General features: G+C 39.4%; 1 protein-coding gene across 1 annotated transcript in view; it reads left to right on the top strand.

Annotated features, from left to right (window-relative positions):
• The window catches only part of CC2D2B (coiled-coil and C2 domain containing 2B), an 87,507-nt gene extending 64,721 nt beyond the window's left edge, over positions 1-22,786 (top strand). The window contains exons 25-34 of the mRNA XM_081823123.1: positions 3,968-4,066; positions 6,642-6,824; positions 6,991-7,188; positions 9,081-9,170; positions 10,949-11,062; positions 12,967-13,101; positions 13,498-13,620; positions 18,367-18,425; positions 20,113-20,290; positions 22,174-22,786. Coding sequence (XP_081679249.1) covers positions 3,968-4,066; positions 6,642-6,824; positions 6,991-7,188; positions 9,081-9,170; positions 10,949-11,062; positions 12,967-13,101; positions 13,498-13,620; positions 18,367-18,425; positions 20,113-20,290; positions 22,174-22,362 — 1,368 coding nt within the window. The 3' untranslated portion in view covers positions 22,363-22,786. The remainder of the gene's footprint in view (positions 1-3,967; positions 4,067-6,641; positions 6,825-6,990; positions 7,189-9,080; positions 9,171-10,948; positions 11,063-12,966; positions 13,102-13,497; positions 13,621-18,366; positions 18,426-20,112; positions 20,291-22,173) is intronic.
• The last annotated feature ends 4,472 nt before the right edge of the window (positions 22,787-27,258 follow it).

The raw sequence follows: 27,258 nt of genomic DNA, 5'->3' as shown, positions 1-27,258 counted from the left end.
CATTTTGCTTTCTATCCAAGGGAAAATAAATAGTAGAGACAAAAGGCTAAAAAGGAAAAAATGTCATTGCTTCAGAACATGAAACCATATATTGCTAGTATCACCCTAGAAACATCTTTTGTGCTCTCTCCAAGTTACTTCCTCCCCATGAGTAACTATCCTAGCTTCTTTTTTAAAAATTTAAATTCAATTAATTAACATATGATGTATTATTTGTTTTGGGGTACAGGTCTGTGATTCATCAGTCTTATATAATACCCAGTGCTCATTACAACACATACCTTCCCCAATGTCCATCACGCAGTTACCCCATCCCCCACCCCCATCCCCTCCAGCAACCCTCAGTTTCCTAAGATTAAGAGTCTCTTATGGTTTGTCTCCCTCTCTGGTTTTGTCTTGTTTCATTTTTTTCCCTCTTCCCCTATGATCCTATGCCTTGTTTCTTAAATTCCACATCAGTGAGATCATATGATAATTGTCTTTCTCTGATTGACTTATTTCACTTAACATAATACCCTCTAGTTCCATCCATGTTGTTGCAAATGGCAAGATTTTATTTTTTGATGGCTGATTAATATTCCATTGTATATATATACCACATCTTCTTTATCCATTCATCTGTCGATGGACACTATCCTAGCTTCTAACAACATGTATTAGGTATTACTTATTTTTGAACTTTGTATGGTTGAAATCTCATACAGTATGCATCCATCTGTGAGTGGCTTATTTCTACTCTACTTTGTGGGAGTCATCTGTAGTGTTACTCATTGATTCTCATAGCTGTATGGTATATTATTATAGGAATATACAACTTTTTTATTCATTCTATGACTGATGGATCATTTGCTTTCTAGTTGTCAGCTCTTACATTTAAAACCGATATAAATGTAATTGGACGTGTCTTAGGGAAATTAATGCATTTCTGTTGGAAATGTACTTAAGAGTAAAATTGCTAGCTCTTGGACTGTGCATATGCTCAGCTTTAGTAGTTTAATGCCAGGCAGTTTCCAAAATGGTTATGTCGATTCATATTTCCACCACCAGTTTATGAGATTGATCCACATCCTTGTTGTTACCTAGCATTGTCTGATTTTTTCATTTCAAACATACTAATGAAAGTACTCATATCACCTTATGGTTTTAAGTTGCATTTTAATGATAATTCATGAAATTGAGCACCATTTTCTATGTTTATTGGCCATTTTGATATCCTCTTTTGTGAAAGATGTGTTCAAGTATTTTGCCCATTTTTTCCTATTGATTTTTAACAGCTCTGTGTATACTCTGGATATGAGTACTTTGTCAGATATACATTTTATAAGTATTTTTCCCACACTGGCTTGTCTTTTTTACTTTTTTAATGTGTCTTTCAATGAACAGAAAATCTTGATTTAGTATAGTGCAATGCAGTGGTGGTGCTTTTTTGGGTCCTATTTAAGAAATATTGCCCACTTAAGTTCATGAAGATATTATCCTGTGGATGCTTCTAAAAGTTGAATCATTTTATCTTTCACATTTAGATCTAAAATCCAACCAGTATTGATTTTTGTGTGTCTGTGAGCTAGAGGTTCAAGATTACTTTTTTTGCCATAAGGCTATTTAGTTGACCCAGCACCACTTATGGAAAGGATCATCCCCTCCCCCACTGCACTACAGAATCACTATTGTAAATCTGCTGACTGTATAAATGTGGGTTTATTTCTGGACTCTATTATGATCTATTGGTCTGTTATCTCTATTATGTTCTATTGGTCTATTATCTATCCTTACATGGATACCACACTGTCTTAATTACTAAACCTTTGTTATAAATCTCAATATCTAGAAACCTAAGTTTTTCAGCTTTGTTTTTCTTAAGATTGCTTTGCCTATTCTTAGCTCTTTGTATTTCCATATAAATATTAGAATCAGCTTGTTGATTTCCAAAAACAAGACAAAACCTGTTAGGACTTTTATTAGGATGGATTGAATACATAGATCAATTCAATTAGAATTGACATCTTTATAATATTGATCTTTCCAATCCCACATACATGGTATATATCCCCTCTTCCCCTTTAATTATCTTTGTAGTAGTATTCAGAGAAACAGAATAAATTATATATATGATATATATATGAGGAGATTTATTGTGGGAATTGGCTCACGGGATTATAGAAGCTGAGATATGCCACAATATGCCATTTGCAAGCTGGAGAACCAGAAAAGCAAGCACTATAATTCAGTTTGAGTACAAAGGCCTGAGGACATGGAAACTGCTGGTGTAAGTCCAAAAGCCCTTGAGAACCAGGAGCTCTGAAGTCCGAGAGCAGGAGAAGATGGATGTCCCAACTCAAGAAGAAATAATTTGCCTTTCCTCCACCTTTTTGTTATTCGGGCCCTCAGAAGGATTGGATGATTTCTGCCACATTGATGAGGGCTGATTTTTTACTCAGTCTACTGATTCAAGTGCTGATCTCTTCAGTAACACCCTCACAGACATACCCAGAGAAAGTGTTTTACTGTATCTGGGCATCCCCTAGCTCAGTCAAGTTGACATGACTATCACAATTTCCTTTTCCCAGTTTGCAACATGATGGGGCTTAAGCATGCCTAGAATCAATCCTAATATTCTAAACAGGCCAAAATGATTAATTTCTCTTTGTACACAGATGGATGGTTTACTTTAACAGGATGGCCTGTTGTTTACTTCTTTAATGACAAGGTCTTGGAAGTGTAAGGCCAGCTCTATCCAAGGCTAAATTGAGGATAGGAAAGAAAGGAAATCAAACAAATCTTGCAAATCTGAAATTCCCATGATACAGGTGATCAGGACCTTAGGGAAAATAAACAATCTGTCAGCTAGCATAAGAAACATAACATACCAAGCAGTCAGAATTGGTCTATCGTGCAATCACTTCTCCACAGAGAAACCTTTCTTAGAAACTGAACTGGGCTCAGAAGACTGCTTGGTAAATCAGAGAAAACTGAATCACATGGTTTTAAGGGCTTAATGAGGTAGCCTTGGGGGTCACCTGTTTCCAATAGACATGTCATGCACTTAAATTACTTAGCCATGTCAACAAACCTGCTTCTTTTTGACCATGTTATATCAACCATCAAACTTCTATTCTAAGTCTACTTTTCTCACTGACCCAGCATCCATGATGCCTCTCTTCTCTTTGAGGGTGTCCTCATCATTTCGACATATTTTCACTACCATTTAATATCTTAAAATGTTGTTAATGGTGGTGATGTCTTCAGGGTTGAGTTAAGGTAAGTTTTATTCTTTGTATTCTTTATTTTTTTTAAAGGTTTTATTTATTTATTTGACAGAGAGACAGCGAGAGAGGGAACACAAGCAGGGGAAGTGAGAGAGGGAGAAGCAGGCTTCCTGCTGAGCGGAGAGCCCAATGTGAGGCTCGATCCCAGAACCCTGGGATCATGACCTGAGCCGAAGGCAGATGTTTAACCACTGAGCGACCCAGGTGCCCCAATTCTTTGTATTCTTTAGTGTATTTTCAAAGTTTGCTGCACAGAGCATATCTACTACAATAATGTAAATAGCCATACATAGGCCATAAACTCCACCATAGGTCATTATTTTGCTTTAAATAATCAATTATCTTGGGATGCCTGGGTGGCTCAGTTGGTTAAGTGTCTGCCTTCGGCTCAGGTCATGATCCCAGGGTCCTGGGATCGAGTCTCGCATCTGGCTCCTTGTTTGGCGGGGAGCCTGCTTCTCCCTCTGCCTGATGCTCTGCCTGCTTGTGCACACACTCACTCTCTCTCTCTATTGGACAAATAAATAAATAAAATCTTTTAAAAAAATAGTTATCTTTTAAGGAGAAAAATATTCTTTCTGCTTACTCTTTGGTTTCTTTTTTAAAAAGAAAAAGTGATTTTTTATAATTATTTGCAAGTTTGTGAAATTACTCATCACATGGTATACAGTAAGTAATAGAAAAATTATTCATATTAATAGGATCCCTATTTCAAGAGCTGCAGTAGTCATTCACATATAAGAAAGAATTGGCTTGGATCCATTGTCTTCCCTTTCTCTGCTCTTCTGCAACAATCTGAGGTAATAGAAAGTGATTATTTGCTAATTATTCTGAGTTTTTACCTCTGGTTAATAGAAATGTACTGTTTGTTGTCTTTGAATCAGATTCTGTGATTGACATATTGGTAGGTCAGTTAAAACAATCTTGTATTTGAGTGCCATTAGGATGTTGCAGAATTTAAATGTTTTAGCTGTCTCTAGAACAGGAGACACCCATAAATTTATTTCTTATATCTTTAGCGTGTTCACTGATAAAGAATAGCAAAGCTAGGGGCACCTGGGTGGCTCAGTCGTTAAGCGTCTGCCTTCGGCTCAGGTCATGATCCCAGCGTCCTGGGATAGAGCCGGCATCCAGCTCTCTGCTCCTCAGGAAGCTTCCTTCTCCCTCTCCCACTCCCCCTGCTTGTGTTCCTGCTCTCTCTCTCTCTCTCTCTGTGTGTCAAATAAATAAGTAAAATCTTAAAAAAAAAAAAAAAAGAATAGCAAAGCTAGCCTTAGGTCTTAAAGCAACACTTACATTTGCATATAATAGTTTTTTAGGACCAGATTCACGAATGTTCTTTGATTAATGATAAATGATGTTGCTTTGTGACCATGGGTTCCAGGAGTTTCAGCTCCTCGGGATTGTTTGTTGATAATGGTGAGACTGATGATTAGCACCTGTCTCTGTGATATCCCCACAGGGCTCTCCTGTTGAGTTATGTAGCACAAATATGCCTTCGTGGCCAGCAAAATATAAAAACCTCAGCCTAGACTCCATTTTAGGCTTTGTTACTTTCTTACAGAGCTATGCCAGACACAGAAGTTTCAGAAATGAATTTTCTACCTCAAGGAGCTCACTGTCTATAGAAGAAAACTAACACTTTAGTACAACCTAATAATGCTGTAGTGCTTTGATAGGGGCACGAGATAGTACTATGAGAACACACAGTAGGGAGTACCTTACTCTTCCTGGCTTGGAGGAGTGTGGGGTGTTCAGAGGAGTCAGGGCTGAGTCAGAGGGGTATGAGGAGGAGAATGAAAGGTCAGGAAAGTATTTACAGAAGAGATAACTTTTGAATCAAGTCCTTAAAGATGGTTTGTCAAACAAAAGAGGGTATTTGACTCAGAAGGAATTATGTGTGTATTAGTATTGCATTCAGCCATTTGCCACAGAAAATCTAACAGTGATGCAAGGGGTCTATTTATCTCACCTAAAAAGGAGTCTAGATGACAGTGCAGCAGCTCAAGAATATCATCACATCACATAAATATCATGTACCTTTCATCCTCATAATTGCAAATTGGTCAATGCACCTCCAGCCTCATAACCATGTTGTAGAAAAGAGCAGGGTGAAGCAAGAAGGGGCCGTGCCTGTATCAGGAAAACAGACACTTTTCAGAAAACCCTGGCAGACTTCTTACATTTATGTGAGTTGGCCACTGTGTGGCTGTCCTGTTGCTGTCTAAAACCACTGGTGAGAAAGGAGGACAGAATGGATATTAGGGAGGAGAGGAGAAATGTCTGCATAATGTGTCATCAAGAGGGATGTCACACGGGAGCATGTTGCAAGTACGAGGGCTGCAAATAAAGAGCAATAGAGATTTATTATTTTTTTAAAGATTATATTTATTTATTTGAGAGACCAAGAGCCAGAGAGCACGAGCAGAGGGCGGGGAGTGAGAGAGCATGAGTGGGGTGAAGGGCAGAGGGAGAAGCAGACTCCCCGCTGAGCAGGGAGCCCAGTGTTGATGCTGGGCTTGATTCCAGGACTCCGGGGACTCTGGGATCATGACCTGAGCCAAAGGCAGACACTTAACTGACTGAACCACCCAGGCACGCCAGCAATAGAGATTTAAGTTGTTAGAGGTACAGGGATTCCTACATCTGTAAATCTCTCGATATCTCTCAGTCTCAGGCCAGACTCTAGGATAGAAAGGTAGTTGACAATGTGAACTTCAAAAGTGGACAGACCTCATTAGCTGTCTGAGTTTGCACAAATTACTTAAATTTTGTGAGCCTCAGTTTCCTTCTCTGTAAGATGGAGTTAAGAGCCATACCTACTTCATTGAATGATATGATCTATATCAAATATTTGGCACAGTGCCTTGCACATAGTAAGTCCTCAATAACTATTAGCTATTATTATTAGTTGTTATTATTGTAAATCAGCTCCTACCTACACACACACACACACACACACAAGATCCCTCCTCCTGTGGACCTGTGGATTGTCCTTCCTGCTGTTATATTTTTTCTTCTCTTTCTAGACCGAATATAAAACATAATATGGTCTTTTAGCATCTTCTCTGAGCCTGAATTGGATCTTCTAAGAACTGTCATTCTGTTAGGGTAACCTGCATCCTCGTGTCATCCCTTTCTAACATATGCCCTCTCCACACAGTGCATATTAATGAGGGACCCAGAGTGTCAAGGGTGCCTGTGAATAGACCACCATGGAGAATGTGATCATCCTTGTGCAGGTGCATAGAACCAGCACATACGTACGCATGCAAGCCTGTTTCCTCCTCTGGAGAAGACTGAAATGGGCTGTACTGTATTTGCTGATGTGTATTTTCTTCATGTGGAATCTATTATATTGATATATTCTTTCAGATTAGTGGAACATTTCAAGTAAATATTCCACCAGTTTTGCTTGGGTATACTTGGAGTAAGACTTATGTGTCTCCTAAAGAAGATTATAATGGGCAGAATTTAAAAGAACGTACCTTCTTAAATATTTTTGCTACCATTGAACCTCAGATATCACATGTCACCTGTAATCCAGAACTAGACAAGGTAGGTTTTACATTGAATTGTTTTACGTGTACTACTAAAGAAGTATAAACTCTTTTAAAAACTAGTAATAATAATTTCAAAGCTGGTAAAAATGAACATCGGTTCTTGATATTTTCCTGTGGGAACAACATGGTACCATGTCAAAATATTTTGAACTTTATTCTAGTTTTCAGATCAAACAGATGTTTTGGAGAGAGCACAGATTTTTAATAAAACTTGTAAGGCGATGTTTCCCAACCGAAGAATCACAACGACTGTCTTTAATGATGAAGGGTTACAGATCTTAGTAACCAGATACATCAAGGCACTAAATCCACCTCAGCAGCTCCTGGATATGTTTTTTCATGATTCTAATGCAACGCTTGTAAGATATGTATTTTAGTAGCTTTACTGATGTATAATTCACATTGCATAGAATTCACCCACCTAAGGTGTAAAATTAAATGGTTTTTAGTATATTCACAGAGTGGTGCAGCCATCACTATAGTAAATTTTAGAATATTTTTGTCAGTCTTAATTTATATTTATTTTGTTTACTTTTTTATATTAACTTTGAGCATAACTTTCTTACTAAAAATTGTTTTGCTTTCAAAGACAGCTTCCTGAGAGAGAAACCATCTGTGTTGCAGTATGTCCTCCCGAACCCCAGATGGGGGAGAATATTTCTTCTAGATTCCTTTCATTTCTGCCCCCTTGGACTAGAGTCACTGTGGCTACAGCAGTTCACGTGACCACACTGGCTTTGTAACATTTCTACCAAACTTTGAAAAATTCCTTTGACTTCCAGGCAAAATTAAAAGTTACATTTCTTTTTTTAAAGATTTTATTTACTTATTTGACAGAGAGAGAGATAGCGAGAGCAGGAACACAAGCAGGGGGAATGGGAGAGGGAGAAGCAGGCTTCCCGCCGAGCAGGGAGCCCGATGTGGGACTCGATCCCAGGACCCTGGGATCATAACCTGAGCCGAAGGCAGACGCTTAACGACTGAGCCACCCAGGCGCCCTAAAAGTTACATTTCTAAAGGGGTTTTGTCCTTCTCAGGATAGCTTTTCACTGCATGTGGGAATGAAGAAACTGTGTTATATTTTTCTTTGTAAACTGCCAACGTAACACCTCCCACTCCATCCTTACGTGACTTTTTCTTTATGCATATCTATTTACCAGCTGACAAGAGAGACATGTTCAAAATTGAATTTCATATAAAATGAAGATTTATTCACTATGGACTCAAAACCTCCTTCTACTCTGAGAAAGGAAAATATGAAATCAGAAATTTAAGTCTCCTTTTTGAGAAAAAAATTAGCTTTGCTTAAAGGGCATCCATGAACAATGGTTTATATCTTTTGTTTATTCAGGTTTGATTGAGTCAGTTGGCTTACTTCAGAATATTTATATTATTTGTCCACTATAAAGCTCCCTTAGTTGGACTTTTTAGGATAAAATCAAAAGTCCTAATTTAGGTTGCCTCTGTCTACACTCTACCTTTCCATCACAAGTTTCTTCCCGTCTGTTTCCTATCACCCAAAGTCCAAGGAGTTAATAATGCTCTAGATTTATTTCAAAGACAATCTCTGTCTTTTTAAAAAAGTATATAACTCTTAGCAACTTTGCTTATGAAGGACTATGAACCATGTTTAATTAATTGCATGAAGTCAGAAATGTGACCAATGTAGGAGGTCATTAGTGCCTAAGTGATGGCTATTATAAATCAGTGAAAATATCAGTAAACTTTCTGTGTGGACTCATTACTTGTATCCCTTTCTCCTTTCCTACTTTAGTCTGAGCCCTTGTCTCCAGCACCAACATTTTCTAGCTTCAACAGCTTGTAACAAGCTTATATGAATAAGAATAATTCTGATCGATTTGGAAAAAGCAAATCAAACTTTTGCTATTCTTCAGTATCTTTCTAAAAAATTCTTAACAGTTGTAATTTAAGGTATATATGTAATATATATCATGTTTAACACTTTAATAATTTATTACAGTGAAGTGTTATGGTTAACAGGCATTCTCTGGAGTCAGGCTAACTTGGGCTTATTCCCGGAGACTCCATACATTGTGTTAGCTCTGTGATCCTGGGCAAGTTATCTTAGCACTCTATACTTGTTTCCTCTTATGTAAAACAAAAGTAATAATAGTATGTACTTGATGGGCTTGTGGGATGCACTAAATGTGATGATATTGCATGTAAAACACTGTGCTTGGTGATGGGCATGTAGTATGCACTTAATAAATGTTAGTTAATATTATTCTAGGACCTCATTGCTCGCTTTGTATCTTTGATTCCTATTGTGCCTGATATTCTGGATGAAAATGATGGTTTTGACATATGGATGACATCAGAGGTAACGAATTATGTTTTATTTATTTATTTGAGAGAAAGTGTGTGCGTGCATGAGTGGGGGGTGGGCAGAGGGTGAGAATTTCAAGCCGACTCCCCGCTGAGCACAGAGCCCTGCATGGGGCTCGATCTCACAACCCATGAGATCAAGACCTGAGTGAAAACCAAGAGTCGGACCTTAACCAACTGAGCCACTCAAGCACCCCCATTATGTTTTATAATTGAAATATATAGTATTTCTTACCTTTCTCCTAAAGAAACATTTATGCACTTATGAAATACTTTGTCTTACGAAATTTGAAAGCATTTGATAATTTAATACATCATTTTCAGCTCTATAACAATCCATAGAAATAATTCTTAAAGAGGAACAATCTTATTCAATGTTATAAGTGGTAGCTCATGAATATTTTAATTCGATGGGAATCCCAGGAGTACAATATTATGACATCCTCCAGGGAGAAATATGGCTTGTCACTATGGAGCTGGACAGATGCTGTGTCTAGGACAAATACCACCACTTCTCAGAAGCTTTGCCCAGCCTCCCCACATCTGAATGAAGAGCTTACACAGCAATGCTCTTCCTTAGCACTTGGATTAAAGTTCTCTTTAGATTTGTTGCCAACTAGAATACAAGCCCCATGCAATATCTGAGACATATTTATACTAAACATTTGTTTATCTGAAGTGCAGATTTAGTTAGTCATCTACTTTTTCCCCCAAATCTGGCAACCCTAATTAGAGCAGTTTTTTCATTCCACCCTAAATTATATTTAGTTGCTTATATAGTGACCCTACACCCACACTCTGTACATATATATATCCCAAGTTTAACCTCTGAATGAAGAAGTAGACTTGATTATTTATTTTTATATTTTTACGTAAATGTAGCAAGCATTCAATAAATACTATTAATTGAAAATTACTAGTATGACAGGAGCCTAAGAGAGGGACACTTTCCGTCTGGAACCAATGGTCCTGGCACTTAATCTAGAATGTTTTAGAGGCTAGAATGGAGCTGACACGGATTTAGGGAGCACAGGGCTAACTTAATTAGTCAGCTACCCTGTCTTCTTCTGCAAAGGGAGACACAAGCATGTGGTTCTAGTGATTCAGTGATTCAAATCTAGTAGCACTCAAAGAGTTGTCATTAACTTTAGACTCTTCTGAGACTCTTTGACCTAATCAGAATATGTTCATGGGTATTATGATCCTGCAGAACATTGAAAGAGCCTCTAAAATATCTAAAAAATAACCATAAAAATAACCATTCAGGTAAATATTAGTACTCCTGAGTCTCCCCCCACCCCGTTCTTCCAGTTGAAGAAGTTTCAATCATCTTCCTGATGGGGCTTCAACTCCATCCTCTTCCTCTCTTTGAGTTGAGAGCACTATATTGGTATTGGACAGAGTGAAGCTCCATTGACCAAAGGATCCTTTCCTCTAAAAACTCTATGTGACTTCCTATCAGATGAGGTTTCTTAAGACATCAGTCTGTATGTCCCTGTTTTCCAAGGGCAGTTTAATATTTGTCCTAAACAGAAATATCCTATTTTTGGATGATGAACTATTTGGTCACTTACACAGTATCCACATTAATTGTCCCATAGTAAGGGTGACCCCTATATTCCAAGTTAGTGTTCTCCCCAGTGTTTTCTCAGACAGAGGTATCAGAGCTTTGAACCTGGAGGGAACAGAGAGGCTCTAAATCTGTTGGCTGCTTATATTATTCATCTTTCTCTTCTGTTTTCTTTTGGCCTTGTTGCTTTTGCTTTGCCTCAGCGCTGCATCAGTTTGGCTACTGGAAATAAGGAAGAGCATGCCATACTACTCTGTAATTTCTTTCTGTATTTTGGAAAGAAAGCTTTGGTCCTCCTGGGGACCTCAATGTTGGAAGTAAGTGCTGGAGTTAATACTTAAATAGTGTAAACAAAACTAATCAGCCTTCAGCTGCAAGTTTAAAAGACGCCAAACCCAGTTTTCTGCCTTTTCACAAGCTAATTGGGGAATTTCATGTACAACCAGTTATTTAGTTAAGAGGATACTGTTGGCTCATCAAAATGACCACCATGTAAAGAAAGGCTTTCCTTCACTTTTCTTTGTAAAGCTGTACTAATAATAGTGCTACTTCATGGGGTTACTAAGATATTAAATTACGTAGCGAATATGTGACACTGAGAGCGGCACCTTGGTTCATAGCAAATACTCAGTAAATGGTGGTTATGGTGGTAGTGGTTGTGGTGATGTAACAATAGTCATAGCAGTAGTTGTAGGGGTTGTTAACTGTCAACCACCATCATCTTTATAACTTTCTAATAATAGATTTAAAGATCCTTAAGAAATACTTCTCCCTATTCTTCCTTCCTCAGTTTTTAGTCCTACAAGATGTGGGTCTGAAATTTGTGTTAACCTACCTGAAATTTTTACAACTTAAATATGCTCCTGCATTCATACCTCCAGAAAGCTATCGTCTTTTGGATTGTTTCTATTTCTACCATGAATATCTTGATAAGGGTCAAGATTTCCAGTCCGGTTTTAGGCTTTGTGTTATGATCCCTTATTTCTCTATATTTCCTTGGCATGGCTTATTATTTTTGTCATGGTTAATCTCCCCCCTTGCCATCCCCCTGTGTAGTTTTAAGTGCCACTAGATGGCAGTAAACAGTCGACAATATTTCAACAAACGTTTGCTTTTTGTGCCTGTGAGTCAACACGGTGGGTGGCACCTCAGCTGTGTGTTTCACCTCAGCTGTGTGGCTGAGGTGAGGCCTCCTCTTTATTGTAAAGAAGATGAGCTCAGTGATAAAGAACAAGAGCTTTGGAGAGACCAGACTGCACGGCCCGGTGTTAAGAATTTGTGTTTGGGAGTCAGTCAAAGAAGGGTTTAAAACCCAGCAATGCCGTTTACTAACTGTGTGATCTTAGCTTGTTTACTTCTCTGAGCTTCAGTTATCCTCTCCCTAAACAGGACTAATGCCATTTACTGTTACGCTAGACAAGCCCCTCAACCTCTGACTCTATCTGGAAGATGGGCATAATGATCACCCCATCTCAAAGAACTTGAAGTGAATGCAAGTGAAAAAATTTCGTGTGAATGTTGAGCACAATACCTGGTGCACATTAATTCCCAGTAAATGTTCAGTAGTCTTTATTATTATTACCTGAAATTGTTATTCTTTTCTAAGAAAACTTTGAACTTAAAAAGGTATGTTCAGAACAGAATAATAACATAATGACTACTTTTATTCCTCAGATGGTTTCCTATATACTTTCTCTCTAGCCTCTAACTTCAGATCTTGTTCTCAAAATTAACTTAATGGCTTTTTAACTTCACTTGGCTTTTTCAGAGCCTTAGGCAAGTGTCCATTTCCTAACTCTGCGTGGTGTTCCCCTTCAGTCCCCAAGTATATTCCACTCAAAGCAGGGCTAGTCCATATAGTGCCTTTGTGTGAATTAGGCCACAGTATCCCTACCTCAAAACATTTCAGTGCTAGCTGTTGTCAGAGTATACGGATTTTTCTAGAACAACATGTTTTACTGCTGTGAGGGTACACCCTACAGGGCTGTACATGGCAGCACCAGCTCAAAAGTTCTCTTCTTTGAATCTTCATGCCAGCCTGGGCCTGAGGATTTCTGAGGATTTTTTTTGGCTTTTTTGCTTTTCAAAAAGACTTCGAAGACCCTAAAAAAGACTTTTAGAAATCAAAGATATCACATACTTACATTATAATTTCCACATACAAAAATGAGTTAAGTCAGCCACCCACCAAACATGACTGTAGCTCTTTTTCCTCATATAGGGACAAGTGGCTTATGTATTAACTCAAGAAACTGATGAATATTTGCTTTGGAATCCATTAACTGGGCAATGTCATAAGCAGTTTGACCCATTTTGTCCCTTACAAAGTATAGACTGTTTGTTTGATGATCGAAATGTAAGTATATGGCGGGGGTGGGGGGCGCGGAATCTTATTTTGAGTTATCGCCTGAGAGTCAAACAGTGGACCTCTACCCTGGCTCTACATTAGAATTGTGTGGAAAACTCTGAGGAAACTACAGATGTTCAGTTAGAATCCCTGGGATATGGAGCCAGGGAAAACTTTTATCCATAAAGTTCCTCAGGTGATTCTGTAGTGCCTCCAAGATTGAGCACCAGTAATCAGTCTAATGTTCACATACCCCTAGAATTGCTTTACTTCTGACCTCAGAACCTCCTTTGGCTTCTACCACTTCATTTGGTAGTAGGACTGTAAAATTTTGCTCCATCCTAACCAGGTAGAGCCTTTGTGCTCCCATGTGCCTATACTGATTTTATGTTTATGTTTTAATAGGTCTGGTTTAATATTCAAGAAAATAATACACCGATGGCTGTACATTTTGACTATTCAAAGGAAAGTTTCTGGAAACAGTTGCTTCCAAAAAATTTCCAAGGGACAAAAGCACATACCATACAGGTAAATTATATTTTTCCAGGTGTGTCTGTATGAAAGTTACCATTTATTCTAATCTTTGCCAGTCATACCAGCTCTTGTTATGTTTATATAGCTGGTTGCATGTTGATTTACCTGGCAATATTAATAAAATCTAGTTTTCTTCGCCATCCAGCCTGAGTTTGGGCTAGTCTAACCATACTCCTCTGCTTGCAGAAAAGAAGAGTTGAGAAGAAGGTATCATCTTAAATGTGAATTTAGATTTTAAAGTAAAAATTTTTAAATATTTATTCTAAAACTGAAAATATAATGTTAAGATGGTGCAGTAAGTTTACTTTGACCTAGTCCTTCTGTTCCACATCCGTGGCAATGGTAAAATATAAAAATTGAAAAATAGAAGGCTTATCGGGGCTCCAAACCATGACGATTGTCTCATGGAATAGAAACAGGACAGAAATACTAGCAGTGAGTAGGGCCAAACAGGCGACAGCAGCAAGGTCTGAAAATGGTTCATGAAATCCAGGGAACCAGAGCTAGTCCCACTTTTTGGAGTCAGGGGTTGTGATGGGGCTTCCTACTTCACTACTCTTGAAAGAAGATGGGGAAGGAATGCTGCAGACTCACTGCCTGGGGCATAAGAGGCAGGAGGAGGAAGCACCTCACACCTGAGGTCAAGAACAACCTAATGACCAGAGATGGCTCAGCCAGTGGATCTGCGATGGACTCAGTGTCACTTTGTGAGGACACCCCAAATTTCACTTCAGTGGCTGTTTCTGGATTGAGGGCCAGGGCACAGCAGGGTGCAAGCAATGGCAAAATCCATAAACTAAGAGCTACGAGCCCAGAGAAAGTGAGAGAAAAAAAAAAAGTAGAAAAATAGGCAGAAAACAGTTCATAGAAGCAGAAACTTGAATGCTCAATCTCACTCACAATCAGAGAAATACAATTTAAAACAAAACACTACTTCACATGTATAAGATTGACAAAAGAAATTTTAAGTGTGATCATACCAAGTGTTGGCAAAGAAGCAGAGAAATGGTGGGAAGGTAAATTGCTATAAATACTTTGGAAAGCATTATGATGATATCTGATAAAATTGAAGATGCTCCATCTTTGATCCACCAATTCAACTTCTAAGTATATACCATAAAGGAGCAAGCACAGGGAGACAAGTACAATAATGTTCATTATAGAATTGCTTGAAATAGCAAAAAAAGATTAAAAAAAAAAGAAAGAGGGGCACCTGGGTGGCTCAGTCATTAATCGTCTGCCTTTGGCTCAGGTCATGGTCCCAGGGTCCTGGGATCGAGCCCACATCGGGCTCCCCACTCTGCGGGAAGCCTGCTTCTCCCTCTCCCACTCTCCCTGCTTGTGTTCCCTCTCTTGCTGTGTCTCTCTCTGTCAAATAAATAAATAAAATATTTTTTAAAAAAGGAAAGAAATAATTCATCCACCAGAAAAAGAATACATGAGTTATGAAGTATTCATACTATGAAATCTTCTATATAGTAGTAAGAAAAAAATAAAACAATTTACACTAGTTCTCAACTTGGACTGTGTATCAATTACATCAGAATCTCTGAGGGTGGAACTCGCACACCTGTATTATTATTTAAAGCTCCCCGGGTGATTCCAATGTGCCGCCGAGGTTGAGAACGACTGGTCTAGAGCCATGCACATCAACATGAATGAATATTAAAAAAGTAATGTTAAGCAAAACAAAGAATATGTGAAATGACACATAGAGTACAAAATCACTTATATAATAAAAGTTTGAAAACTATGTGTTGTTTATGTATATATAGACACATAGTGATAATGTAAAAGCATTCATAGGAATGATAAATACCAAATTTAGGTGAAAGGCTACCTTTGGAGACAAAAAACAAAATGAGATCAGGGAGCAACATACAAAGTACTTCAAGTCTATCTGTAATGTTTTACTTCTTTTTAAAAAATCTAAAACAAATATAGAAGAATGCAAATATTAGATATAGCTAAGTGGTAGGTAAGTTGAGTGGATATTCATTACGTTATTCTCAGTGCTTGTCTGTGTATTTGAGGCATTTGACAATACCAAAAGAATGCATGGAGGTTGCAGGGAAGGGATCAAACAGTACTAAACTGTATAAAGAATGTCCCCCCTTCAGCATTTTTCCTCACTAAGAAATAACCACTCTTAGTAGTAACTTAGTTGTGCGTCCTTCTAAACGTTCTCCACATGTTGCAAGCATATATATTTTTTTTATATTTCCTGTTTGTAAAGTCATTTTAAAGAAGGGGAAATGCGCTTATCTCTCTTGAGCAAGCACTTTCAGCATCCATAGGCCATGCCTTACTCTTGCCCTCCCAAAGTTGTGACTGATGCCTTGCTGCCCCCTAGGGAGGAGAACGGTACATTTAGAGATGAGGTTTTATGTGTTCTATTAATCAGTCTATTAGGCGTTTAGTGAGCACATCTCGCATGCCTGCTGAGCCAGGGCTGTGTCAGGCATGGGTTCCACAAGGAAAAGACATGTCTCAGTAGTCTGGGGGCTTGTGTTCTCAAGGAGCAAAGAGAAGGAAGGAAGCCCTTGCAGGACAGAGTGGTAAATGTGATTACAGAAGAAATGAGTGTGCTTTGGGAGCACGCAGCAGGAGGACCTGAGGGGAAGGACAGTTGCTGGGCTTCCTGGGAAAAAGGGATGAGGGGCAAAGGGAGGAAGGTGAGCAGGAGCCGGCCGAGGGGAAACTCAGGGTGGACAACCACGCAGCAGAGTGAAGGTACAGCAAGCACGAAGACGTGCGGGGCATGGAGGGATCTGGGGAGCAGCTGAAAGGCAGCTTGGCCGTTGCCAGGGAGCGAGCAAGACAAGCTCAGGGTTGAGCAGAGTCCTGCTAAGGATGTGTCCCTGTGTCTCAGGGCAGTCAGAAACCAACAGCACTAAGGCAAGGCTGCCATGATCACAGCTGTAGTTTCTAAAAGCCACTCTGCCTGAGCGTGGAAACGAAACGTTTGCCAAGTTGAATCTATAAATATAAAACTCAGAATTGCATTTGGCTTGTATCTCTACTGATTTCTTTCCTGTGGGTTAATGGCCCTCAATCTTCTGTCTTGCCACACACATCCCAAAATAAACTGCTATCTGTAGTGAACACTTCTGTATCGTGATCACAGACACAAATTTAAGCGTGTAAGATGAGTATGTGGGTATGCAGAGATGAAGTTAACAGGGAAATCCTCTTGAAGTTTTAAAAGATAGGAATTCCTGGAAAGAAAGGGGACTTTGCCAAAAAAGGAAAGTGGATAAATAACCTTTATGAGGTATTTGTACCGAGTTAACATAACCCAGGCCTCTTTTTCGGGCCTGAAGTTGGCCTCACTAATCCATGAGTTACCTGCCGGAGAGAAGGCGCGGGGGAGGGGAGTGGAGGTGTTGGAGGGTTGCACAGTGGTTGGTGGCAGCAGTAAAGGTATTCGGCTTACCTGTCCTGTCTGGGAGAGCTGGTGGCCCTGCAACGTGACGTTGGAGTTCATAGTTCCCTTTCTGCAGTGCCTCCCATCTCCTGCCGGGATCTGTTATGGGGAAGCTCCCTGTGCCTGGGCCTGTTGTCACATCTGTCCACGGCAGGCACCAGAACCCTGGAGGGCTTGCTGAAACACAGAGCGCTCAGCCTTGCCCTCGGAGTTTCTGATTCAGTGGGTCCCATGTGGGGACTGAGAAGTTGTATCTAACGGCTTCCCAGGTGTGAGGTTGCTGGTCTGGGGTGGGGGTGGTGGGCACACTACAAGGACCACTGGCTTAGATCACCACGTGACAGACTGAATCTTCTCGATCACTCCTGAGATATTCTAGCACCTAGAGGTCTAAGAACTGTTGCCGTCTTTTTGCACAACCCTCCTTCCACTCGTGTCCCTGTCTCTACAGCTTTCTCTGTTTCTCAGTTCAGGAATGTCCAAAGTAAAAATGTCTAAACCCAGTCTTCTTGTCCACGTGAGCCCTGCGAAATAGGGCGGGGAGGGCTGGTTTGGGTGGTAGACTTAAAGAGTCCTCTCTCCTTGCAGCAAATCCCATAGGGCAGGGAAGGGAATATGGGGAACGTGGTAGAGCATTGCTCTCTGCTGTTTTTACAATGGCTTGGAGACAGGGGAAATTGAAATGGACCACACACACACACACACACACACACACACACACACACACGCAAACAAAAAGACCCAGCTCCTGCAAGCTGAAAGAAAAGGATACTCAAAAAAGGAAGATGATAAACCATGTTAAAGGAGTAGTAATAACAATAATACCTGATTTTATTGAACAATATGTGCCAGACTCTGCGTGTATTACTTTATTTCAAAATCTTCACAAGACCCTAGGGACGTCAGTACGATTATTGTCCCTCTTTTAAAGATGTGGTAACTGAGACTCAGGTTAAGTAACTTCACCTAGACCCCAGTTGATCAGTGGAAGAGACTAAAGCAGCTTGCCAAAGGCTATCTGGTCTTATCGATAAATATGGCAAATGCTTGTTTGAATAAATGAATGTGGGCAGCAGCTCCGTCTCATCTAGGAAAAATACCCTAATTCCTCACCCTGTGCTCTGGTAAAGTAGTACTAAAATCAAAGGAAGCACTGTGATCTGTTTGACTTTGGTGCCTCTGTAGTGGAGTGATTTTGCCACATGAAAGGGGTTTGGGTTCCCCTTGTTACAGTTCGCACTCCAGGGGTGACCGCGATGTAAAGGTTGTCTCCCTAGAATCTTTTTTGACTTTCAATTGTCTGTATATTTCAGCCTGAAGAAATAATTTATTGTGAGACTAATAAAAGCATGATAGAAGATCTAAGGAACAGGTATCACCTTTATTTATATCTTACAATTACTACGTTTTCTCCCGAATCTTTCAGTCCTCCTTCCACCTTTCAGTCCTCTAACCCAGTCTCTCAAAATACCTCTGCGATTCCGCAACAGAAGCAGGAAATGGAGTTTATAATAGTCTCTTCCACTGAGTCAGCTGTCTTTTGGTCTGTGCATCGAAAAGCAGCCCCTCTGCCATTCCAGAACACTCCTTAAAAAGACTATCGAAGTAAAAAAAATGGTTGCCTCTGGAAACATTGTGGGGCTGCTGTTGGGAAGTTCTCAACACAGACACCTGTTGATGTTAGAGTAATAATAATAATGTAGTAGCTAATACCTCTTGAAAGGACATGAAGGTAAATGGCCCACCACTTGGAGTATGGAAAAAACATCCAAGTTGGGCGGTAACATCAATACTGTCCCACACCCACCCCCAGCACTACCCCCTTCCCTTACACATACACACACACACACCACACACACACACGTGCCCTAAGGAGTTACTCAGTCAAGCTGAACAAGTTTGTCAAAGTCACAAACTTTGCAGCAGGCCTTACTCCTACTCCAGATGTGTCAGAAGCTTCTAGATCTTACTGCCTCCAGTGACTCATGCCGACATAGTAGGCTGCCACATAAGCTGCTACCAACTGATCAAAACAAAGCATGACAGAAATAATTTTGCTACTCTCTTATCTCACTAGCACACAACTCCCACCTCTTATTCCCTTCCTTTTTCCTCAATTCTTAACAAAAAAAGGGAAGAAATGGCCTAGAGAAATGATTCCCAGCTTCTGGTTTTTTATCAGAATCAGATTCATAGATTCTAGAACTATTTCAAAATACAGATGCCAGGGTCCCAGACCAGGCCTGTTGAATCAGTATCTGGAGGTACAATATGTTGATAAAGCCCTATTAGTGATTCTGATGCTTAGCTACTACTGAGACAGCAAACTCCAAACTGCTTGGTTACACCACGGACTCAGCCAAGAGGAGACTCCCAGTGGCTTTTTTTTAGAGCACACACTGATTCTGTGCAGAGATGAGGCTTCCCAAGTGGGCCCCATCAATCCAACCTGCACTGTCCCTGGAACAGTCCACCAGCAGGCACTGTTCTAGGGGCTGAATATACAGGCACAAATCCCTGCCCTTACGGAGGGTACATTCTAGTAGGGGAACCTGATCATCATACTTATCAGTCTGTGCCTATTTCCTTCCAACTCTGCTTGCTGAATTAACTGATCTAATAAATCCATCCCTGCTAACATCACCCAGACCAGATATCTGAACTTTGGTAAATGCAGTTCCTTGGAAACACAATGTTTTATGGCAGGCGAGGGTCCTGGAGAATGGGGATGTCGGTCCAGTGACCAGACAGTAGATGGTTGTCACATCACACCCAGTAGGCAGCTGCCTACACACAGGTAACTGGAAAAGAGCTGTTGCCCTGAGATCTCATTGCTGGCTACCCCAGGAAGCTTCTTGCTTTCCCAAGCCAAGCAAGAGCTGCTTCTCCCCAACTTAATAATGTGAATGATGGCAGATATCCTTAGCCATAGAGGTCTGGTTCATCCTAAATAAAAAAAAAAATATCATTCTCATACTTGAGCAAAGTGCCGAAACTCTTACACATTTATTAAACAAATTGTAATTTGTCATAAACTAATCTTTGCATTCTTATGTTAGGATTGAAAGGACTCTGAAATGTAAAATGATGGAATGGCGACCTAAACAGCCAACACGTTGGAATCGACAATGCACTTATATTTTGCGAAAAATCCTTCCTAAACTAGAACTTGGCACTGGAAGCTTTGTTTCATCTGAAGAAGAGAGTGAATTTGAAAGACTACTACAGTTTTATTGGGTGTGTATATGATTTAGTGCATTAATAACATTTGTTTTATCTATGTTGTTCATTACTAGGTAATAGTAGCCTTAAATATCCCTGAAATGCTTTTATCTTGATCCTAGATGATGGATGATATGACATTAAAATACATTTATTTAAAGACTAAGAAATTTCAGATATACTGAACAGCTATTACCATGACCACACTGCATGACATTTTCTTGGAATCGGTCATATGTTGTATGTTATATAAATCACAACCTCTGGAAAGAGATGACCAAAAGGAAATCACCTGCAACTGAGAAATTGAAAAATGATCCCTTGGTGGTAGTAATAGAATAGATTCCCTGTCCTTGGTTCTGGGCAAGAGGACTCCAGGCAAGCTTTAATATCTTTTATATGTAAAATACTCCAAATGTATGTACCCAGCCTGGACTTCTCTCCTGACCTCCTCTCTTATGTATTTACCAACACATTTGACATCATCCTGGATGGTTAAAAGGCATCTCAAACTCAACAAGTTCATAACCAAACATGGTGGGCATTTGGTATATTGCTAGGGTCCTTCTTCTTTTCCTCTACCTACCCCCAGCTCTGGATATCCTCTCACTGACTCTTCCCTATGAACTGTTCCGGTGGGTTTTTGAAAGCCCCAGCCTCCCAAAAGTGAGACTCTTTCCCTCTACTATCCCATAGACTAGGAAATATCTCCTAGGGAAACCCTATGAGAGAAGAAAGGAAAGAATCTGTTGGGAGTTCAGTACTTAGGCTGTCAGGTCGGGGGGAGCTGCAGGTGCTATTTATTCATGAATAGGGAGGAATTGTTTTGTTTTGCATTAAAAAAAAACAGAATTAGGGGTAAACAGGTAAGCAAAGCAATATAAGCCAAGGTTTAAAACTTAGAATTTCTTTGTAAAATTATCTATTTAATAACACACAATCATAAACCTGAGCTGAATCCTGTGGCTTGGATTCAAACCCTGGTTCAACCACTCACTAGCGTTGACCAAGTAACCTAACTTCTCTATACTTTCCACCCCACTGGGCGAGATAAACAGGGTTAAAAATAGTTATCTGGTTTGTGGTTATGGTGAGGATTAACCACAGCACCCAGCACTCAGCAAGTGTTTAGCAAATGTTAATTATTATTTGTATTTTATGTGCCAGGCATTGTGTTAGGCACTGGGGTTATGACCATAAACAGGGCGGATACAATCTTGTGCATTCACAGAGACTATAGGCTAATGAAACAGACCAGAAAACATATAATTGCAATATATTTTATTAAGTAACATTGGAAAGGATAGCATCCTATTGCAACCACATGGGAAGGACACATGAACAGATTTAAGGATCAAGAAAAGCCTCCTGAAGTAAGTAATCTAAGGTTTGAAAGAGGTGTATGATTGTTGTCTGTGTATTATTAAATAGATAATTTTATGTAGGACCATGTACCATAATCCTTTAATCCCATCACATGGTTGTCACTTAAGAAATACGAACTGGATCAGTGTTAAATAAATTCTCCTGTAATGCTCACTTAAATACCTCATTTGTAGGACCAGGTAATTTTTTCGTTGGCAGTTTGCTATTCTAGAAAGGGTGCAAGTATGTGGAGTGTTGAGTGTGCAGGCTCTGGTTTCAGCTCTGGCTCTGCTCCTCTCTCTCTAGAAAGTGGGGATTATAGTAGAACCTACTTCATAAGGTTGTTTGAGGATTAAATATGTATGTGAAGCATTTAGTACTGTTCCTAGAACATCATAAGCACCTGTAAAATAACTGTTATTATTTTATGACTATCATTTTTTGAGGCTTTTGTGATATTTTTGCATACAGTGATTCCTGATTACCTACATAATTATAGCATGGGTTTACACGTCATTCTGTCTTTTGTCCAGGTCACAGGATTTCCTATCCAGATGCCATACACTGATGTACAGTCAATTATTGATGCTGTGTATCAAACTGGAATTCATTCTTCTGAGTTTCCCCAGACAGAATTTGCTCTGGCTGTGTACATTCACCCATACCCAAACAACGTGTTGTCTGTGTGGGTCTATTTGGCTTCCTTAGCTCAACATCAGTGAAAAGGAAGAAGGGAAAAGGAAAAAAAAATGTGCTATGGGCCCCTTGCCCAGAACAATCAAGACTTTTCTGATACTTTAGGACTTTGCTACTTATCCTCAAGTCCAGCCAAGTATGAACCCAAGTTTTGGTTCTTTTATAGAGTTGGGCACCATGGAGACTCACTCCCTGAGCCTTTGAGAATGAGTGTAGATGACCTCCCCACCGGAGACCTCTTCAAGGAGAACACTTTGGTTAGTCTGGTGGCCTTGGGTCACTGTCTGCAGTAGGTCTTATTATGGGAAAGAAGTGATTCTGGCCCCTCCCTCTGAAGCCAGTATTACTCAGGTTGTAGGCCTCACACCACCTCCGTCACATCGCCTGGGGAGGCTTGTTGAAAATGCAGACTCCTACATCCCACCTAACACCTACTGAATCGGAACCTCTGGGAGTGAAGCTCCAGAACCCATGTTATTGTAAACAAGACCCCCAGATCATTCTGATGACCTGTTAAGAGTGAGAACCCTGCCTTACAAAATGTTGTCATTACCAATGTGAGCTTGGCACGTTTGATGCTGGTTCTGATGCCATTCCAGGTGGAAGGTATTCCAATACGAACATGAGGTCATTGCCTCTCATAAGATAAAAGATTATTGCACTAGTGAAGTCAAAGGAAAATCTGCCACGTTGGGCTGAGGGCTGAGGCCAGCTTCTGGGGGCTTCCTAAAAGTTTTCACTTGGGATGCTACTGACCTGAAGTTCTTCCAGCTCCAACTATTTGGAAGGGTCTCCCAAGAAGCTCTGTTTGATATGCTTTCCTGATTCTGTGAGAAAGGGAGAAAATGGTCTTACTAAATCTCAAGGCTCCTTTTTCCCTTAGTGAACAGCCTGCCCATCCTGCCTCTGGCACTTTTCTGCTGCTTTCCTTTCCCCGTGGAGGGGGGGCCAAGGAGGCCCATCTAGATCCTAGGAGCCTCGAGAGAGAGAGTGGACAGGGACCTGAGTCAGAAGCACTGCACTTTCTTCTCTTTAATTGTTCTGTGCTTCACAGAAAAAAATATACACTTTACTTAAACGTTACAGAACAACTTATTTTAGAAAAACCAAAGGATACAGATTTCCAAAGGTTGATGAGAGCACTTTTATAGGAGGTAAAAACAGGAGAAAGAAAATTGACCTCTCCCAGTGCAGAAGTGTGGGAGCTTCTTGGGTCACTCTCATAAGCAGAGACCCCAAGTTCATCTCTGGGGAATCCTCAATCTGAATTCTCTCCTGCAGAGCGCCTTCATGGGCTGATGCCAGAGAAGACCTCATTTATTTTCAGTGATGTTCATCTTGGACCAAACTTGAGATTACTAGAAGAGTAAAATAGTAGGGATGTGGGTGAAGAGAATGCTTTCTCTCCAAGGTTAAAACCTAATTGTGTGTGTTCTCTGGCACACATATGAAAATTAATTAGAATTTTTGTTCTTATTTGAATGTTTGTGTTTAAATGCTATATGAAGTTTTGTTATTAACAAGTCTCCCACGGTGATTGGGGTAGCACAAAATGATGTCAATGGAAAGACAAGGTTACCAAAAAAATACTGAACTCATGCAGTTCATTTCTGCGGCAACTTCAATATTTACATTACTATTTTGCTAGTTGTTTATGGTTTTTGAATTGTTAGGCCACTCATGAGTAAGGGAGAAAGTGTTCATAGGCAAGCATAGAGGACCCTTCTGTATCATATGCATTTTTTTTTTACAGGTGTATGGATTTCTCAACTAAAATTTTTTCCTTAAAATTTTGAAACTGTAATGAACCATTTTTTTGTCTACTTTAAAAATACATGATTTTATTCTTAAGTTTTTAATTCCAATTAGTTAACATACAGTGTTATATTGTTAGTTTCAGGTGTACAATATAGTGATTCAGCAATTCCATCCATCACCCTGTGCTCATGACAGTACCCTCCTTAATCCCCATCCCCTCACTCACCTGCCCTCTGCTAACCATCGGTTTGTTCTCTATAGTTAAGAGTCTATTTCTTGGCTTCTCTCTCTCTCTCTCTCCCTCCCTTCCTCCCCTTTGTTAATTTGTTTTTTTCCTTAAATTCTACATATGAATGAAATCATATGGTATTTGTCTTTCTCTGACTTATTTCACTTGGCATTACACTAGCTCCATCCATGTTGTTGCAAATGACAAGATTTCATTCTTTTTTTATGGCTGTATAATCAATATTCCACTATATATATATATATATATACACACACACATATATATATATACCACATCTTCCTTATCCATTCATCAAGCTGCTTCCATATCTTGGCTATTGTAAATAATGCTGCTATAAACATAGGAATTGCATGTATCCCTTTGAATTAGTATTTTTGTATTTTTTGGGTAAAAACCCAGTAGTGTGATTGCTGAATTGTAGGGTAGTTCTATTTTTAACTTAAAAATACATGATTTTAAATATGACATCTAATTTTAAAGTTCTTTAAATCATTCCACAAATAATAATGGGGCATCCATTATGTACCAGACACATCAGTATGTGCTAGAGTACAGCAGTGAAAAGACAAAGGTCCTGCCCCTCTGAAGCTTACATTCCTCAGGGGAAATGGACCATAAGCAAATAAACAATAACTGAGATCATTTCAGTGTGTACTGAGTGCTATAAAGAAAGTAAACAGGATGGCATGATAGAGAAGGACTTTGGTGGGGATAGAGGGTATAAGCAGAGTAGTTAAGGAAGTCCTCTCTAAAGAGACAATGTTAGAGCCGAGGTTTAGATGATTTATCAACTAGAATTGCATTCAGTTGCATGTAACAGAAACCTAATCATAGTAGCTTAACCAAATAGGGATTACTTTTTCACATAACTGCCAAGTTTAGAGGAGGCAGTCCAAGTCTGATGCAGTGGATCTGTGATGTTATAGGTGTACTAGTCTTCATCCATCCTCAGTGGGCCTGGGGCGGGGCCCAGTGATTTGCATTTATAACGAGCTCCCAGGTGATGCCTGGACTGCTGATCTGTGGACCACACCTTGAGAACCTTTGCTTTAGCCTCACATAACTGTTTCCATGGCAAGAAAACGCAGAAAGAGAAGGGGGAGGTAAAGGACGCAGCTGGTGTAGCTCTTTTAAAAAGCTTCCCAGGAGGCCATGCCTAGTAACTTCCACTTGTCTGCCATCGACCAGAATTGTATCACTCCTAGCTACGGGCAAGCTGGGAGGTCACGTATTGTAAATGAGGTTTTGCTGTCCCAATAAAATCATTGTTCTATTGGTAAGGAAGAAGGTGAGGGTGGCTTATGGGGTAGGCACCTGTGGCTTCCACAGATGAGGGGAAGCCAGTAGTGCAAACCTACAGCAAAAGCCTAGCAGGCAGAGAAAACTGCAATTGCAAAGGGCTTGAGTCCAGAAAGAGACACAAGGAGGGGACAGTAGAGGCACGTAAAGTTGGAGAGGTAGACAAAGATCAGATCACATCAGTCATGGTAAGGAATTCAGATTTTATTTCAAGTACAATAACAAATCATCGAAAGGTGTTAAGTAACTGAGTAAAATATTTTTCATATTTAAGACTACTTTAAAAAATACTTCTACAGATACTGATTATTTTGTGTAAGTGCATAAATGTGATATTTTTTAAGTGCAGCTAATTTTTTCTTTCTTTTTTTTTTTGTTTGGGTCCCTATCCCACTGTTCTCTCCCCTCCTCCATCTGTATTATTCACCTCACTCACCTGCTTACCAACCAAGTATGCATCCTTCCACTTACCATCATTCTCAAATATACATATGTACATATGTGTGTGTGTATATGTTCCTGTTTGCTTTATAAAAATGGGACCATATATGTATGCTTTTCTGTATGTTGCTTTTCTCCTTCGAAAATAGTAGAAATACCTCCAAGTGAACTAATCCTTATTTCTTAAAGGATCCATAGTATTCTAAAGCGTGGGCAGAACCACTACATACACTTAAGCAGTCCATGCACCACACAACTCATAATTTATGTGCAAGGACCCCTGGAGTTGTGTAGTATGTGGTGGCCTTTGTTGTAAATATGTTAGGGTTTATTCAACCATTCTCTTATTGATAAGAATATCTTTTGATCCAGTTGGTCAAAGTGTTGTTTAGTTTTTCTATACCCTTGCTGTTTTCTGTCTACTAGTTCTGTCAGTTACTGAGAGAAGTGTATTTAAGTTGACAACTGTAATTATGGGTTTGTCTGTTGTTTCTTTGAGTCCTGTCAGGTTTTGCTTCATGTATTTTGAAGCTCTGTTGTTAACTGCACATACATTGAGGATTTATGTCTTGGTTATTTAACCCTTTTATCATTATGCAATGTCCCTCTTTATCCTTATTAATTTTCTTTGCTCTGAAGTCTATTTTGTCTGATGTTTGTATACTACTCAGCATTCTTTGGATTTGTGTTTACTTGGTATATATATTTTTTTCATCTTTTTATTTTTAATGTACCTATATAATTTTATTTGAAGTGAGTTTTTTATAAATAGCACATAGTTGGGTTATTTTTTAAAAACCTTCTGACAGTCTCTTTTTTAATTGGCATATTTAGTCATTGGCATGACTTAAGGTCATTATTTATGTTTGGACTTAGGTCTACCATTTTATTATTTGTATTCCATTTTTCCTCTCTGTTTTTGTTCCATTGTTTTTTCTTTGCTACTTTATTAGGTTATTTGAGCATTTCTTAGTATTTCATTTTAATGTATGTATTTTTTGCTATTATCTTTTTGTATATTTTTAAAGGGTTCTCTGGGGATTGTACTATACATACTTAACTTTTCACAGTCTACTTAAAATCTACCACTTTAAGTAGATTGTAGAACTATCACCACCATATAGATTTCTTTACCTTTCCTCCTTTATATATATATGTAGAAAGATATAATTAA

The sequence above is a fragment of the Leptonychotes weddellii genome, chromosome 6, assembly GCF_054177405.1.
Source record: "Leptonychotes weddellii isolate Sample4059 chromosome 6, ASM5417740v2, whole genome shotgun sequence".
Lineage (NCBI taxonomy): Eukaryota > Metazoa > Chordata > Mammalia > Carnivora > Phocidae > Leptonychotes > Leptonychotes weddellii.
The sequence above is the reverse complement of the archived record's forward strand: the minus strand, read 5'-3'. Positions and strand labels throughout refer to the sequence as shown.